Source organism: Geotrypetes seraphini, chromosome 8, assembly GCF_902459505.1.
Source record: "Geotrypetes seraphini chromosome 8, aGeoSer1.1, whole genome shotgun sequence".
NCBI lineage: Eukaryota > Metazoa > Chordata > Amphibia > Gymnophiona > Dermophiidae > Geotrypetes > Geotrypetes seraphini.
In genome coordinates, this window is record NC_047091.1 from 129,736,517 (window position 1) to 129,749,797 (window position 13,281).

Sequence of the window (13,281 nt, forward strand, 5' to 3'; positions counted from 1 at the left end):
TTTTCCTTCCAAGGTGATTTGAAGAGCACTGAATGCCAAACATATGGCTCGAAGCTAGTCTAGATGGTTGATTGACTAATCCTTTTGATGGGAAGCCCACTGACCCTGCAATGAGCACTCCAGCTTGAAAGACTGTCGGGCATGAGAGCAATCAATGTCTCAAAGAAGAATGCGCTGCACCAGAGCTGCTCCCTGAATCCACCAGCACAGGCTGCTCTGTTCTTACTCTATCCAGGGAAGGGGTATCCAAAGAGGATGACGCCAAGGGGGAGAGGACTCGCGCAACTCAGCCTCTTCCATCACAGACTCTAGATCAAGAACTTTGTTTCCCATTATTCATGTATTAGTATATACAGCTTGCTAGACATTGCCCCTTTTCCTCATATTTACTTGGAGGTTTTGACCACCCTGCCTCAATGATTCTTGTTTAAAGCCCTCTTCAGTAGGTTAGCCAGTCTGCTGTTGAAAACATTTCCCAAGAGCTGCTGAGCAGGGATGGTGTGCATCTATCAAAAAAAGGGAAGAAATCATACCATGGTCCAGGAAGTCAAAAACGTTAACGACACCACCATCTGCATAGCCACGCATTCATCTCCAGGATGCAAGCTTCTCTGCCCTGACCTTTACCCTTGACAGGGAAGATTAATGAGACCACCTGCTTCACCTTCTCTCTCTGAGCCACAAAGTCACTTTTGTTATGTTTGGAGAAATTCCTCACATCATCATTAGTGCCAACATGGATGAGTAGCATCAGATAATAGTCATTAAGCTTGATGAGTCTCTGCAACCTCTTTGAAAATCTTAAATTTTGGCACCAGGCAAACAACACACCTCCTAGGACATGTTTGGCCTGCTGACGGATGCCTCTGTATCCCTGAGAAGGGAATCACCAACCACCATTACATTTCACCCCCTAGTGGCTACAGTTCCAGCAACTTTGGGGAATTCAAAATTTGGGCCTTCCTCTTCCTGGGATGCTTTCACCTCCTCCACTTCCAGGGCTGTATACTGGTCCTTCAGTTTAAGAATAGGTAGAGTCACAGTATCAATCCTGCAGGATCTCGTAATCCGAGTCCAGCTGTTCTCCATCAGCACGGCATCTTCTTCCCCACTGCTGGAAATTTGATGCGTCATGAAGCATTTCATTGATGTATCTCTCATTCTCGCAGATGTTTCTCACCCTTGTCACTTCTTCTCAGTTCCTTTACTTCCTTCATGAGGGATTCAAGCTGAAGGAAGCTTGCACATGGAACAAACTCCTCTGCTTGGGTAACATTTTCTGTCTGTACAAAGAAAGTAGCAGTAACCTGAGCAACAGGTTTGGCAACATGATGTTTCCCAGCCATACTATGGTTGCAGAAGTGCTCACTCCTGATGAAAGAGAAAGCAGAAAAAAAAAAATCCTACCAAAGCAATGTCCTCTCCCTGATTGGCTGAACAGCCTATAAATCAAAAGATCAGCTTTGGGGTGGGTGGGAATTTAAACACTAAACAGACTCATCAACTACAACCTAAAATACTAACTTAGGATTTTAAATAAAGTACTACTTTTAGTCTAACAGAGCCTCTAAAAGGTACACTAATGTCTAAATTGACTTTGCTGAAAAGCAAAGTACTAAACTAAAAAAGTTAAAGACAAAGATAACCTACTGAAGTCCAAGTTTACTACCTCCCCCCAAGTCTGAATGCCAGCAGGTAGGATATTCCAATGGAGTTTTTCTTCCCCTTAGCAGATCCTCACTCAGCAGCTCTTCAAGACAAGGAGTATTTGAGTTCTGGATTGCCACTATCTCCAAACTGAAAGTGATGTCAGCTACACAACTTGGATAAGCCACTCTGCACTTTTCCTGCCCTTTATAGCTTTTCCCTTTAATCAGGACTTTCAATCAAACAATAGTGCAACTGAACAATAGAATAGTTTCTAACTTCCTAACTGAAAGACTTTTGCAAAAAAAATGTACTATTACCAATGGGTGATGATATTCGAGGGCGCAAATAGTCTGCTGAAGAAGCACGAGCTGGAAACACTTGAGAGGTGGGAGGAGGTGGTGTCTTCTGGCTACGTAGAGAGGTTGCAGGATCCAGTGCACCCATCAACCCACTCAGAACATTGGATGAGCTTGTTTTGGTCAGAGGAGGACCGAGGAGCTCCTACAGCAGGAAATATTGTGATCAAGAAAAAATTGAGGAGTCAATATAATGAGCAGATGGAGTCTAATCTTCAATTTACTTTGCATACACATTGCATGTGATCTGTTCACCTTGTGTGCACAGACCCCTTTCAGCTCTTCATTCTAGCTTAGCAAGCTACACATATCTTCTTGGGCAGCACTTTAAAATCTTTCCATGTTTTAAATGGTATGTGCTCTCTATCACAAAATATGGCCCAAGTTAAACATTTCCAAAAGAAGAAATCCACTTTATTAGCAAGTGTTTGTGTTTATAATCCACTATTTGTGTTCACGTAGACTTTATGATTGGTTGCTAATAAAGTGGATTTGAAGACCAGGCACACACTGCTCTCTTCTTTTGGACTTGTGGTTAGTTGTGCAGAGGTGCTTGTCTCTTTCTTTCGCTGCAAGTTAAACTTTCCTAAAGTATTTCTGTGCCCCTTATTAAAAGCTGCATAACTTGAAAGGCTGCTAAGGCGGTGCTCAGAAAGGCAATTACTGGATATATGAGTCATGTTAGGAAATCAAAGGATCAGGAAATTCTCCTTTTATCTCTGTGGCTGTGTGTGGCATGGAGGCATTTTGGTCTTGCTCTTAACGGCCACCAGTAAACAATCCTTGCTGTCTTTACAGACAGCATTGAATGAATTGCTTCAGAGAACCACCAAGACTCTGGCATATTAGAAATATCAACTCTATAAGCATGGCCAGAAAAGTTGCTGCTTACCAGCACGTTTGGTTTCTTGACGTGAGAGCTGCCGAAAAGTTTTGGTTTTACACAATAAGAAAACTTTGGTTCCAATGCTGCGATCTGTGACATGTTTCAAGATTACTATGAGGGCATGTATGCCACACCCTTTGACAAGGGCTTGCCTAATGCAATGTATTTGGAGGGGCTTGATTTGCTTAAGATAACTAGAGCTCAGTCTGACATGTTAAATGCTCCAATACAAATAGCTGAAGCACCAGGAATTGAAGGCTCCAGAGTGTAATTCTACAAGCTCATGAAAAGGAAGATGGTGCTTCCTCTTAGTAATATGCTTAAAGCTATTGCTAATGCTGAAGCCATCTTAAAAATTGCTCCCAATACTGCTTCCAAAACCAGACAGGGATCTGGCTTTCCCAGGTTCCAAAAGACCCATATCATTGTTAAATTAAATTAAGTTGTTGGCCAAGATTATGGCTAACCAGTTTGCAAGAGTTCTTCCTAAGATTCTGCATGACTCGCAAGTTGGTTTTGCCAGGGGACGATTGGTGGCTTAAAAGTTGAGAACAATTTTAGCTTCATTAGAGTATCAAGCTTGACAGAACTGCGCACCCTTGTTAATTAGCCTTAACGCCCAAAAAAACACAAACCAACAACTTTTGATCATGTACAATGGAAATATCTATTTGCTACACTGAATCATGGGTTTAACGAATGCTTTATTTCAATGATAAAAAGTTTTGAATGCTTCCCCAGAGGAGATCCATCCTGTTTGAAATCTATAAGGGCACAAGAGGAGGATGGCCATTGTCACTTTTGTCTGTTATCGCTGGATCCCCTTATCAGTGATAGTTATACTAATCCAGATGTACAGGGAGTGTGGACAGGCAACTTTTGTTTTAAGTTGATGGCCTTCGCATATGATGATATACTGGTCCATCTTACTAATCCTTTTTACTCTCTGAATGCTTTGTTATAAAGCTTTGCAGAGTACAGGGATTATGTGGGTTTACATTTAAACTTATTGAAATCTGAGGTCTTGCCATTTTCCATGAGTGACTGAAAGTTCTATGGGGAACTTCTTTCCACTAAAGTGGGCGACTAGCTCCTTTTGTTATCTAGGGATTCAGCTTCTACTGGCCTTTTGTACTCCTTAAATGTTACACATCTTCTGGAGTCTACTAAACACCAGTTGGCTGAATGGATGGATTTACCTTTATTGTTTAAGGTGGGGTTTCCACAATGGTTATATCATCACACATACAGAGCAAAGACAAACCCATCGACATACAGTATACATTTAAAAAACATAAAAGAAAAAATGGCTCTTTAGTCCAGCACCAACTGCTCCACTTTGGATACATGTACACACAATTCACTGGAATATTACATTTCTAGACCGCAAAACCTCGGATCGATACGGTTTCAAGAAATATAAAACTGGACAATCCCAGCGATCTATAAAATAATCAATGACCCTTTTATTTCTCTAAAAATCTTACAAATAAGAGTCAATTTTAATAATTTTCTGAAACGTATACCAGAGCAAGATCTTGTAAATAGAGAGTGTAACTTCTTATCCCAACTGGCTGTCTGATAAAATCCAACACCAATTCTCCCCTTCCCTAAGTTGCAGAGGTTTAAGGTTATAACTGCTGCTGTGTGGATTAACCTTCGGTGCTTTCTTGCCGTTTTGGATTTTAAGTAGCTTTATTTTGAGAGTTACACACAAGACAAGAACCCAACATACAAACAAAAAAGCTACATAATATACAATATCAATAAAAAGCCAAATACGAATCAGAATGAATGCAATACCTTAAGATCATATGACATATCTAGACATTCAACTTTAAATCATTCTCCATGGACAAACAAACGAGTCACCTACACATAGGTGACATCCAACGTTACTATGGACTGACTCACTCTTCCAAAGCTCAGATATCTTTTCAAAAATGTCCCTCTGAGCATGCTCCTGCAGTCCCTATTTGAGAGACAGCTCAAGTTTAATTTTATTTTGATATACCGCCTATTAGTCTAAGCAGTGTACATACAAAGTTTTAAAAAACACAACAAATAAAATAGGTTTAAAAACAAAATTACCAATGGGGCAGACAGACACAAACGATAAACAGACTTGCTACAGGAGGGAGGGGATACTAGTTACATTAGTTTCCTAACAAAAAATATAAAAAAATAGGGAAACAGTGGGAGGAAAGAAAGAGCTAAGTCTTGAAATGATGATGATCGGAATTATTTAGTGAAAGCATTTTTAAACAGAAATGTTTTAAGATTGGACTTGAATATTGCTCACTTCCTGTATGTCTCCCATTATGAAGCAAATATGTAACTCACTGTATCAGACCTCTGTTAGGGTTATAACCTCACTATTCTGCACTGTATATTTTAAGTTTGTGTGGCAGTAATTGCTGTTGTAACCTGCCTCGAACTCCACTTCAGAGGCTTTGGCGGGATATGACCACAACAGCAGGCAGATATGCTCACATGTGGATGATGTCATCCACAGAGCTTGGATGCGGACAGCCTCGCAAGCAGACTTGTAAAATAGAGTTACTTACCATAACAGGTGTTATCCAGGGACAGCAGGCAGTTATTCTCACATATGGGTGACCTCCAAGCTAACCAGAATGGGATGGTGGGAGTGTTGGCAACTTAGGAGAATAAATTTTGTAATACTGTCTGGCCAAACTGTCCATCCCATCTGGAGAAAATAGCCAGACAATAGTGAGAGGTGAATGTATGAACCGAGGACCAGGTAGCAGCTTTGCAAATTTCAATAGGTGTAGATCTGAGGAAAGCCAATGAAGCTGCCATTGCTCTGACTTTATGGGCTGTGACTCGACTTTGTAGTTGTAATCCAGCCTGGGCATAGCAGAAAGAGTTACAAGCAGCCATGTAGTTAGAGATGGTACACTTAGAAATTGGATGTCCCAACTTGTTTGGATCGAAGGAGACAAAAAGTTGAGGAGCAGTTGTGTGGTTTGGTGCGTTCCAAGTAGAATGTCAAAGCACGTTTACAGTCCAGAGCATAAAGAGCTGATTCTCCAGGGTGAGAATGAGGCTTTGGAAAAAACACTGGAAGTACGATGGATTGGTTGAGATGAAATTCTGAGACCACTTTAGGTAGGAATTTCGGATGAGTATGAAGAACCACCTTGTCATGATGGAACACCGTGAATGGTGGGTTAGTAACTAAAGCTTGCAGCTACTGACACGTTGAGCAGAAGCGAGAGCAATGAGAAAGACCACTTTCCAAGTGAGATACTTCAGAGGAGCCTTATCAATTGGTTCAAATGGAGGCTTCATGAGTTGAGAAAGGACAACATTGAGGTCCCAAACCACAGGAGGCGTTTTGAGAGGAGGTTTGACATTGAAAAGTCCTTTCATGAATCTGGAAACCATCGGATGAGTAGAGAGGGGTTTCCCTTCAATAGGCTGATGGAAAGCAGCAATTGCACTGAGATGGACTCGTATAGATGTAGACTTGAGACCAGAATTGGATAAGTGCAAAAGATAGTCCAAAACAGAAGATAAGGAGGAATGCCGAGGCTCCTTATGATGAGAAAAACACCATGTAGAAAATCTAGTCCATTTTTGGTGATAGCATTGTCTAGTTGTAAGCTTTCTAGAAGTTTCTAAAACGTCTCTTACAGATTGAAAAAACTGAAGAGGGGTTATGTTGAGAGGTACCAGGCTGTCAGGTGTAGAGACTGCAGGTTGGGATGAAGCAGAAATCCTTGACTCTGTGTAAGCAGAGAAGGAAAACCTGGTAGAAGGTATGGCTCCCTGGTGCTGAGTTGAAGTAGAAGGGAGTACCAAGGTTATCTCAGTCACCAAGGAGCGATTAGAATCATGGTGGCATGATCGTTCTTCAGCTTGACCAGTCTTGAGAATGAGAGGGAATGGAGGAAATGCGTAGAGGAAAAGATTTGTCCATTCCAGAAGAAAAGCATCTGCCTCGAGGCGGTGAGGAGAGTATATCCTGGAGCAGAACTGAGGCAGTTTGTAGTTTTGGGGAGCTGCAAAGATGTCTATCTGAAGTGTTCCCCACTGTGAGAAAATGTGAGGAAGAGGTGAGGAATGGAGAGACCATTCGTGAGGTTGGAGGAGATGACTCAAGTTGACCGCCAAGCAATTCTGAGCCCCTTGAATGTAGACAGCTTTGAGGAAAGATTGCCCAGTCCCAAACTTCCAGAGCTTCCTGACAAAGGGAGGCAGAACCCGTCCCTCCCTGCTTGTTGACATAATACATGGCGACTTGGTTGTCCGTGCGAATGAGGACTACTGTGTCATGAAGGAGATGTTGAAAAGCATGGAGAGCTTTGAGGATTGCTCTGAGTTCCAACTGATTGATATGACACTGACGATCCGTATTGGTCCAGAGGCCTTGAGTACGGAGACCATCGAGATGAGCGTCTCAAGCTTAAGTGGAAGAGTGTGTCGTGAGGACCTTCTGATGAGGGGGCATTTGAAAAAGCAAGCCTCTGGAAAGATTGGAAGAGAGCATCCACCAACGGAGAGACTTCCTCAAAGAAGGTGTGACTGATGTGTCGAGAAAGCGGGGCGCAAACCTGCGTCCACTGAGATGCCAGGGTCCACTGAGGAATTCTGAGATGAAGTCTGGCAAAAGGAGTCACGTGTACTATGGAGGCCATGTGACCCAGAAGTACCATCATATGTCTTGCTGAGATGGAAGAGCGGGAAGACACTGTGTGACAGAGTTGAAGAAGAGCTTCCAGACGTTGTTGTGGAAGGAATGCTCCGAGTTGGACAGTGTCCAGAACAGCTCCAATGAATTGTAGATTCTGAGAGGGCTGAAGTTGAGATTTGGGAAAGTTGATTTCGAATACCAAACTTTGTAGGAACCAGGTAGTCCATTGGGTCGCTACAATAACCCCTTGAGATGTGGAATCTTTGATGAGCCAGTCGTCGAGGTAGGGAAATACCTGAAGACCATGATTCCGTAGAGCTGCTGCTACCACTACCAGGCACTTGGTGAACACTCTGGGAGACGAGGCCAGGCCGAAGGGTAGAACTCTGTATTGGTAATGCAGATAACCCACCTGAAATCTGAGATATTGACACGAGGCAGGATGGATGGGAATATAAGTGTAGGCCTCCTTGAGATCCAGAGAGCATAACCAGTCGTTCTGCTCGAGAAGGGGATAAAGGGATGCCAGGGACAACATTCAAAACTTTTCTTTGACTAGAAATTTGTTGAGAGCACTGAGATCCAGAATGGGTCGCAGATCGCCCATCTTCTTCGGAACAAGGAAGTAAAGGGAGTAAAACCCCCTGTTCTGCTGTTCCAAGGGAACTGGTTCGATGGCATGGAGACGAAGCAGAGCTTGAGCTTCCTGAAAAAGAAGGGTGGTCTGGGATGGATTGGAAGGATACTCTCTTGGAGGTAGGTCTGGAGGAACCCGAGTGAAATGAAGAGAGTATCCTTCCCTGATGATGGTAAGTATCCAGGGGTCTGATGTAATTATGGTCCATCTGTTGTAAAAATGATGGCGACGACCTCCTATAGGGGGAAGGGAGACAGACAGAACGGTGGAGGTTATGCTCTGTTTTAAACAGTCAAAAAGGCTGAGAAGCCTTAGGTGCAGCAGAAGGTTGGGATTTCTGTTGCTTCTGAGTTTGCTGTTTTTTCAGAGGAGGGCGAGTATAAGGAGCTGGCTTTGGAGCAAAACGCCTTTGATAGATAACAGCAAGATGTGCAGGCTTGACAGGTGCTGGCTTCGGTTTAGGCCTGACAATTGAAGGAAAGGATTTTTCATGATCAGATAATTTTTTAGTGGCTGCCTCGATTGACTCGTCAAAGAGGTCATTGCCTTGACAAGGAATGTTAGCCAGGCGATCTTGAAGGTTAGGGTCCATGTCAATGGTACGAAGCCATGCAAGACGATACATAGCCACAGAGCAAGCAGCTGCTCGGGCAGATAACTCAAAGGCATCATAAGATGATTGCAGGAAGAGTGTTGCCTCAATTTCAAGACATGTCCTGGAGATCCTCAGACCCACCGGACCCACTGGTTCTAGAGATGGCATGTCCGTAAGGGTTGGCTGAGCAATCATAGCTGATGGAGACACCAAGGATAAAGGTGCCCCAAGAGAAGAGTTAGCTGAGCTCCCTGAAAACAACAGCTTCCGTATCGAGTTAATTGAGGTTGAGGTTGAAGATTTTGACCTCAAAGAAAAGTGGGATGGCTTTGAGGATGAGGTTGAGGCAGGAACAGGATTCCAGGCCTTAGGCAAAGACCGATCCATTTCTGGTAAATGTAGCACAGCGAACACCCGTCCTGAACGTAGTCAGGCCACACTGCATAACCCTGTGACCGGCGGGAGTGGAATGAAAGACTGATACGGCAAAATCAAGCCCTGCAGGCAAAAGCCATGAGTAGGCCCTGCCGTGACACGAAGAAAATAGGAAAGAAACTAAATAATAAAAAGAAAGAAATACGCAATTAAACACAGCGACCCTGAAAAAGAAAATACATGAGCCGCAGCGAGAGAAGGCATGAGTAGAACCAAGTCTAGCGCAGAGCGTCAAAACGAGTGGCTTGTCGGCTCCGTGGAAAACTGAGGAGACACGTGCCCTACCACGGGCGGGAAGGCACTCACGCATGCGCGGTGCGGCAGTCGTGAACTTTCTTAAAGTTTTACAAGCAAGTCTGCTTGCGAGGCTGTCCGCATCCGGGCTACATGGATGACGTCACCCATATGTGAGAATATGCTGCTTGCTTGTCCTGGGATAAATATATTTCCTCCCTCAGTTTATTCATCTGCCTGGCCACACCTAATACAAAATTTTATAACAATGTTCTCTAACAGACAAATAGTGCCTATGCATCACTACAAACAATGGTTTCATAAAAGCTTCATAAAATCCAGAATGCAAAAAGGGCTACAAAAACACAAAATCAAGTAATAAGTAGACAAGTTACACTGAAAACCCAAAGCCACTGCCAATGATATACAAGGCCAGCCCTACAGCTCTTGCAGTAAACTAAAAGTTACTCACAGTCATTTTAAACATTAACACATCAGAACATAGAACAGAGTGTCCAACTCAAGTGACTGGCTAAAAGAAAAAGTGTCTAGATCCATGTCAATCTGGATTTAATTTAATTTCCATATTTATATCCCACTTAAGCACAAAGTTCATCTGAATATCCCATCAATAGTTAACATACACTTTACAGACCCAGTTATGAAATGGAAATGATCCTTGTATCCCTCTTAGATCTTCACAAAGGGAAATGATATGGTAGCTGTGTTAGTCCACTTTAAAGGTAATAGACATAAAACAAACGAAACAAGGTGATATGTAAGGTGATACCTTTTTTTATTGGACTAACTTTAATGAATCACCTTATTTATGCTTTGTTTTATAATAGATCTTCAAGAAACCAAAACAGGGGATTTGCCTGGATTTCTCAGCAGTTTTTGATGCTATGGATCACATGCTAGCACAGCTGGCAGAAACTAATTATTAATGGAACAGTACTTGCTTGGTTCAGATCCTATCAGATAGGCAACAGTCCATATTGTTCATCAGCACCTCATTGCTACCATAGGCACCGATCTGTGGGGTACCACAAGGATCAATATCGCACTTATTTTCTTCAATATCTACCTCTAGCCACTAACAGAGTTGATTTAGTTGATGGACACTATTCTACATTAATGTAAATGGCATGCAGCTCAACCACTAAACTTGACTTATCCACAGACCTGAATAAACAGACTACCTATTTAACAATAATTTAAAAATTAGCTTAAAATAAACTTTGCATGAACCCTTGTAAAGCCAAGCTTCTATGGGTCCAACACAAGTAACCCTGACATCTAAGGATATATGAATTCCTCCTCAAATCACAAGTCAGGAACCTTGGAATACAGCTAGACTCAATACTTATGCTTATCCCCAATTCAAGCAACCTTCAAGCTGTTTTATCACTTGTGACAGCTACACTGCCTCTCTCCTTCAATGAGAGTCTTGTCATAGTGATACATGCCATGATAACATCAAGGCTAGATTACTATAATGTACTCTATAATGGTCCGACCAGCAAGACCGACAGAGGATAACAATATAACCACATCACACTAATTTTACAAAAAGTTCATTGGCTACCAATACAATACAGGGCTAAATTTAACAATCTAATATTCAAGGGCCTTAAAATAAATGGTTTATCGTATTTTCATGCATATAACGCGCGCGTTATACACGATTTTTACAAACCGTGCATAACCTTGTGCGTTGTACAATTTTTTTTTTCCATTCCGATCCGGCATCCCCCCTGCGAACCAGCATCCTCCCCCCCCTGCTCGCGTCACCCCCCCTCCCCCGCAATCCTACATCCCCCCAGCACCGCAAAACATCTCTTACCCGAGCGGGGGGGGGGGGGGGAGGATGCCGGTTCGCAGGCCAGAAGAGTAAGCGGGAGTGGGAGGAGGTTATAGCAGCATGCGCGGTATACGTGTGTGCGTGCTATATAAAATTTTTTTTTACAGAAATGCTTTGGACCCGCACGCTATACGCGTATGCGTGTTATACATGTATGCGCGTTATATGCGTGAAGATATGGTAGTACTTGAACAGATCTACCTCTACACATCTCCAAGGTCCTCCCAAAGAGTATCCTTAAACATATCTTCTCAAAAGGACATCACGTGATGTGATATCCACCAGCAAGCCTTTTCTGGAGTAGCCCTCACACTCTGGAATGTACAATCTGAAAGACTTTGCTCAACATAAAACTAATTCAGGAAGCAGGTGAAAGTGAGGCTCGTTATCCAGGCCTTTAATGGAATAGATACTAACTTGCTAGTCACACATAACATAAAAATAGTCTTACTTGGTCAGACCAACAGTCCTCAAGTTCAGTAACCCGTTCTCACAGTGGCCAATCCTGGTTACTAGTACCTGGCCAAAACCCAAGGTGTAGCAATATTCCATGCTACCAATACAGGGCAAACAGTGGTTTCCCCCATTTCTTTCTCAATAACAGACTATGGACTTTTCCTCCAGGAACTTGTCCAAACCTTTCTTAAAACCAGCTATGCTATCCGCTCTTACCACATCCTCTGGCAACATGTTCCAGAGCTTAATTATTCTCCAAGTGAAAAAAATAAAAAATTCCTCCTATTGGTTTTAAGAGTATTTCCCTGTAACTTCATCGAGTGTCCCCTAGTCTTTGTAATTTTTGACATAGTGAAAAATCGATCCACGTGTACCCGTTCTACTCCACTCAGGATTTTGTAGACTTCAATCATATCTCCCCTCTGCCGTCTCTTTTCCAAGCTGAAGAGCCCTAACTGTTTTAGTCTTTCATCATACGAGAGGAGTTCCATCCCCTTTACCATCTTGGTCACTCTACTTTGAACCTTTCCTAGCACCACTATATCTTTCTTGAGATAAGGAGACCAGAATTGAACGCAATACTCCAAATGAGGTCGCACCATGGAGCAATACAGGGGCATTATGACATTCTTAGGTTTGTTAACCATCCCTTTTTAAATAATTCCCAGCATCCTGTATGCTTTTTTGGCCATCACCGCACATTGGGTGGAAGGTTTCATCATATTGTCTACAATGACACCCAGGTCCTTTTCTTGGGCACTAACCCCCAAGGTGGACCCTAGCATCTGGTAACTGTGATTCAGGTTATTCTTCTCAATGTTCATCACTTTGCATTTATCCACATTAGATTTCATCTGCTTTAAATTTGCCTGCTTAACATTTAAGATCTTGCATGGCATCCTTCCTCCTTTAATTTCCCTGTCTTGGAATTCTGTAAGATCTGACGTTACCAGATCTACTCAAAAATTTAAATTGTCCTTTCCTAGGTTGAAAAGCGTTACCTACATTGGCAAACTAGGGAAGTCTCTACTTTTCAAAATTACTAAGCTGTGGAATAATTTTCCTATTCAACTGTGCAATCTGGGCTCTTCCAATTTCCTAAGCAAGAAGCGACACCAGCCTGCACATACTGTTGCAGAACGGAGTATTATAAGTTAGGGTATAAGTGGATAAACAAGCACCTTTTGGATGTCACATGCAACTTTCTTTAGCTTAGTCCCAAGTTTGCCAATGTAGGAAAGTACAATTTTAATTTTTGAGTAGATCTGGTAACGTCAGATCTTACAGAATTCCAAGACAGGGGAATTAAAGGAGGAAGGATGCTGTGCAAGATCTTAAATGTTAAGCAGGCACATTTAAAATAAACCCTGGAAATTACTGGAAGCCAATTAAAGTTTTTACAGGAGCGGAGAGACATGATCAAAATTACTCTTTGCAAAGATCAGCCTAGCAGCAGTATTTAACGGAGGTTTTAACGGAGATTTTAACAGAGATTTCGGCAGTTGGAA

At 42.5% G+C, this 13,281-nt stretch overlaps 1 protein-coding gene across 2 annotated transcripts in view; it reads right to left on the reverse strand.

The window, feature by feature from the left end:
- EIF4ENIF1 (eukaryotic translation initiation factor 4E nuclear import factor 1) overlaps positions 1–13,281 on the reverse strand; it is a 243,609-nt gene that overhangs the window by 112,913 nt on the left and 117,415 nt on the right. For both annotated transcript variants that reach the window (XM_033955267.1, XM_033955266.1), the window contains one exon: positions 1,968–2,151. In XM_033955267.1, the coding sequence (XP_033811158.1) occupies positions 1,968–2,151 (184 nt within the window). The remainder of the gene's footprint in view (positions 1–1,967; positions 2,152–13,281) is intronic.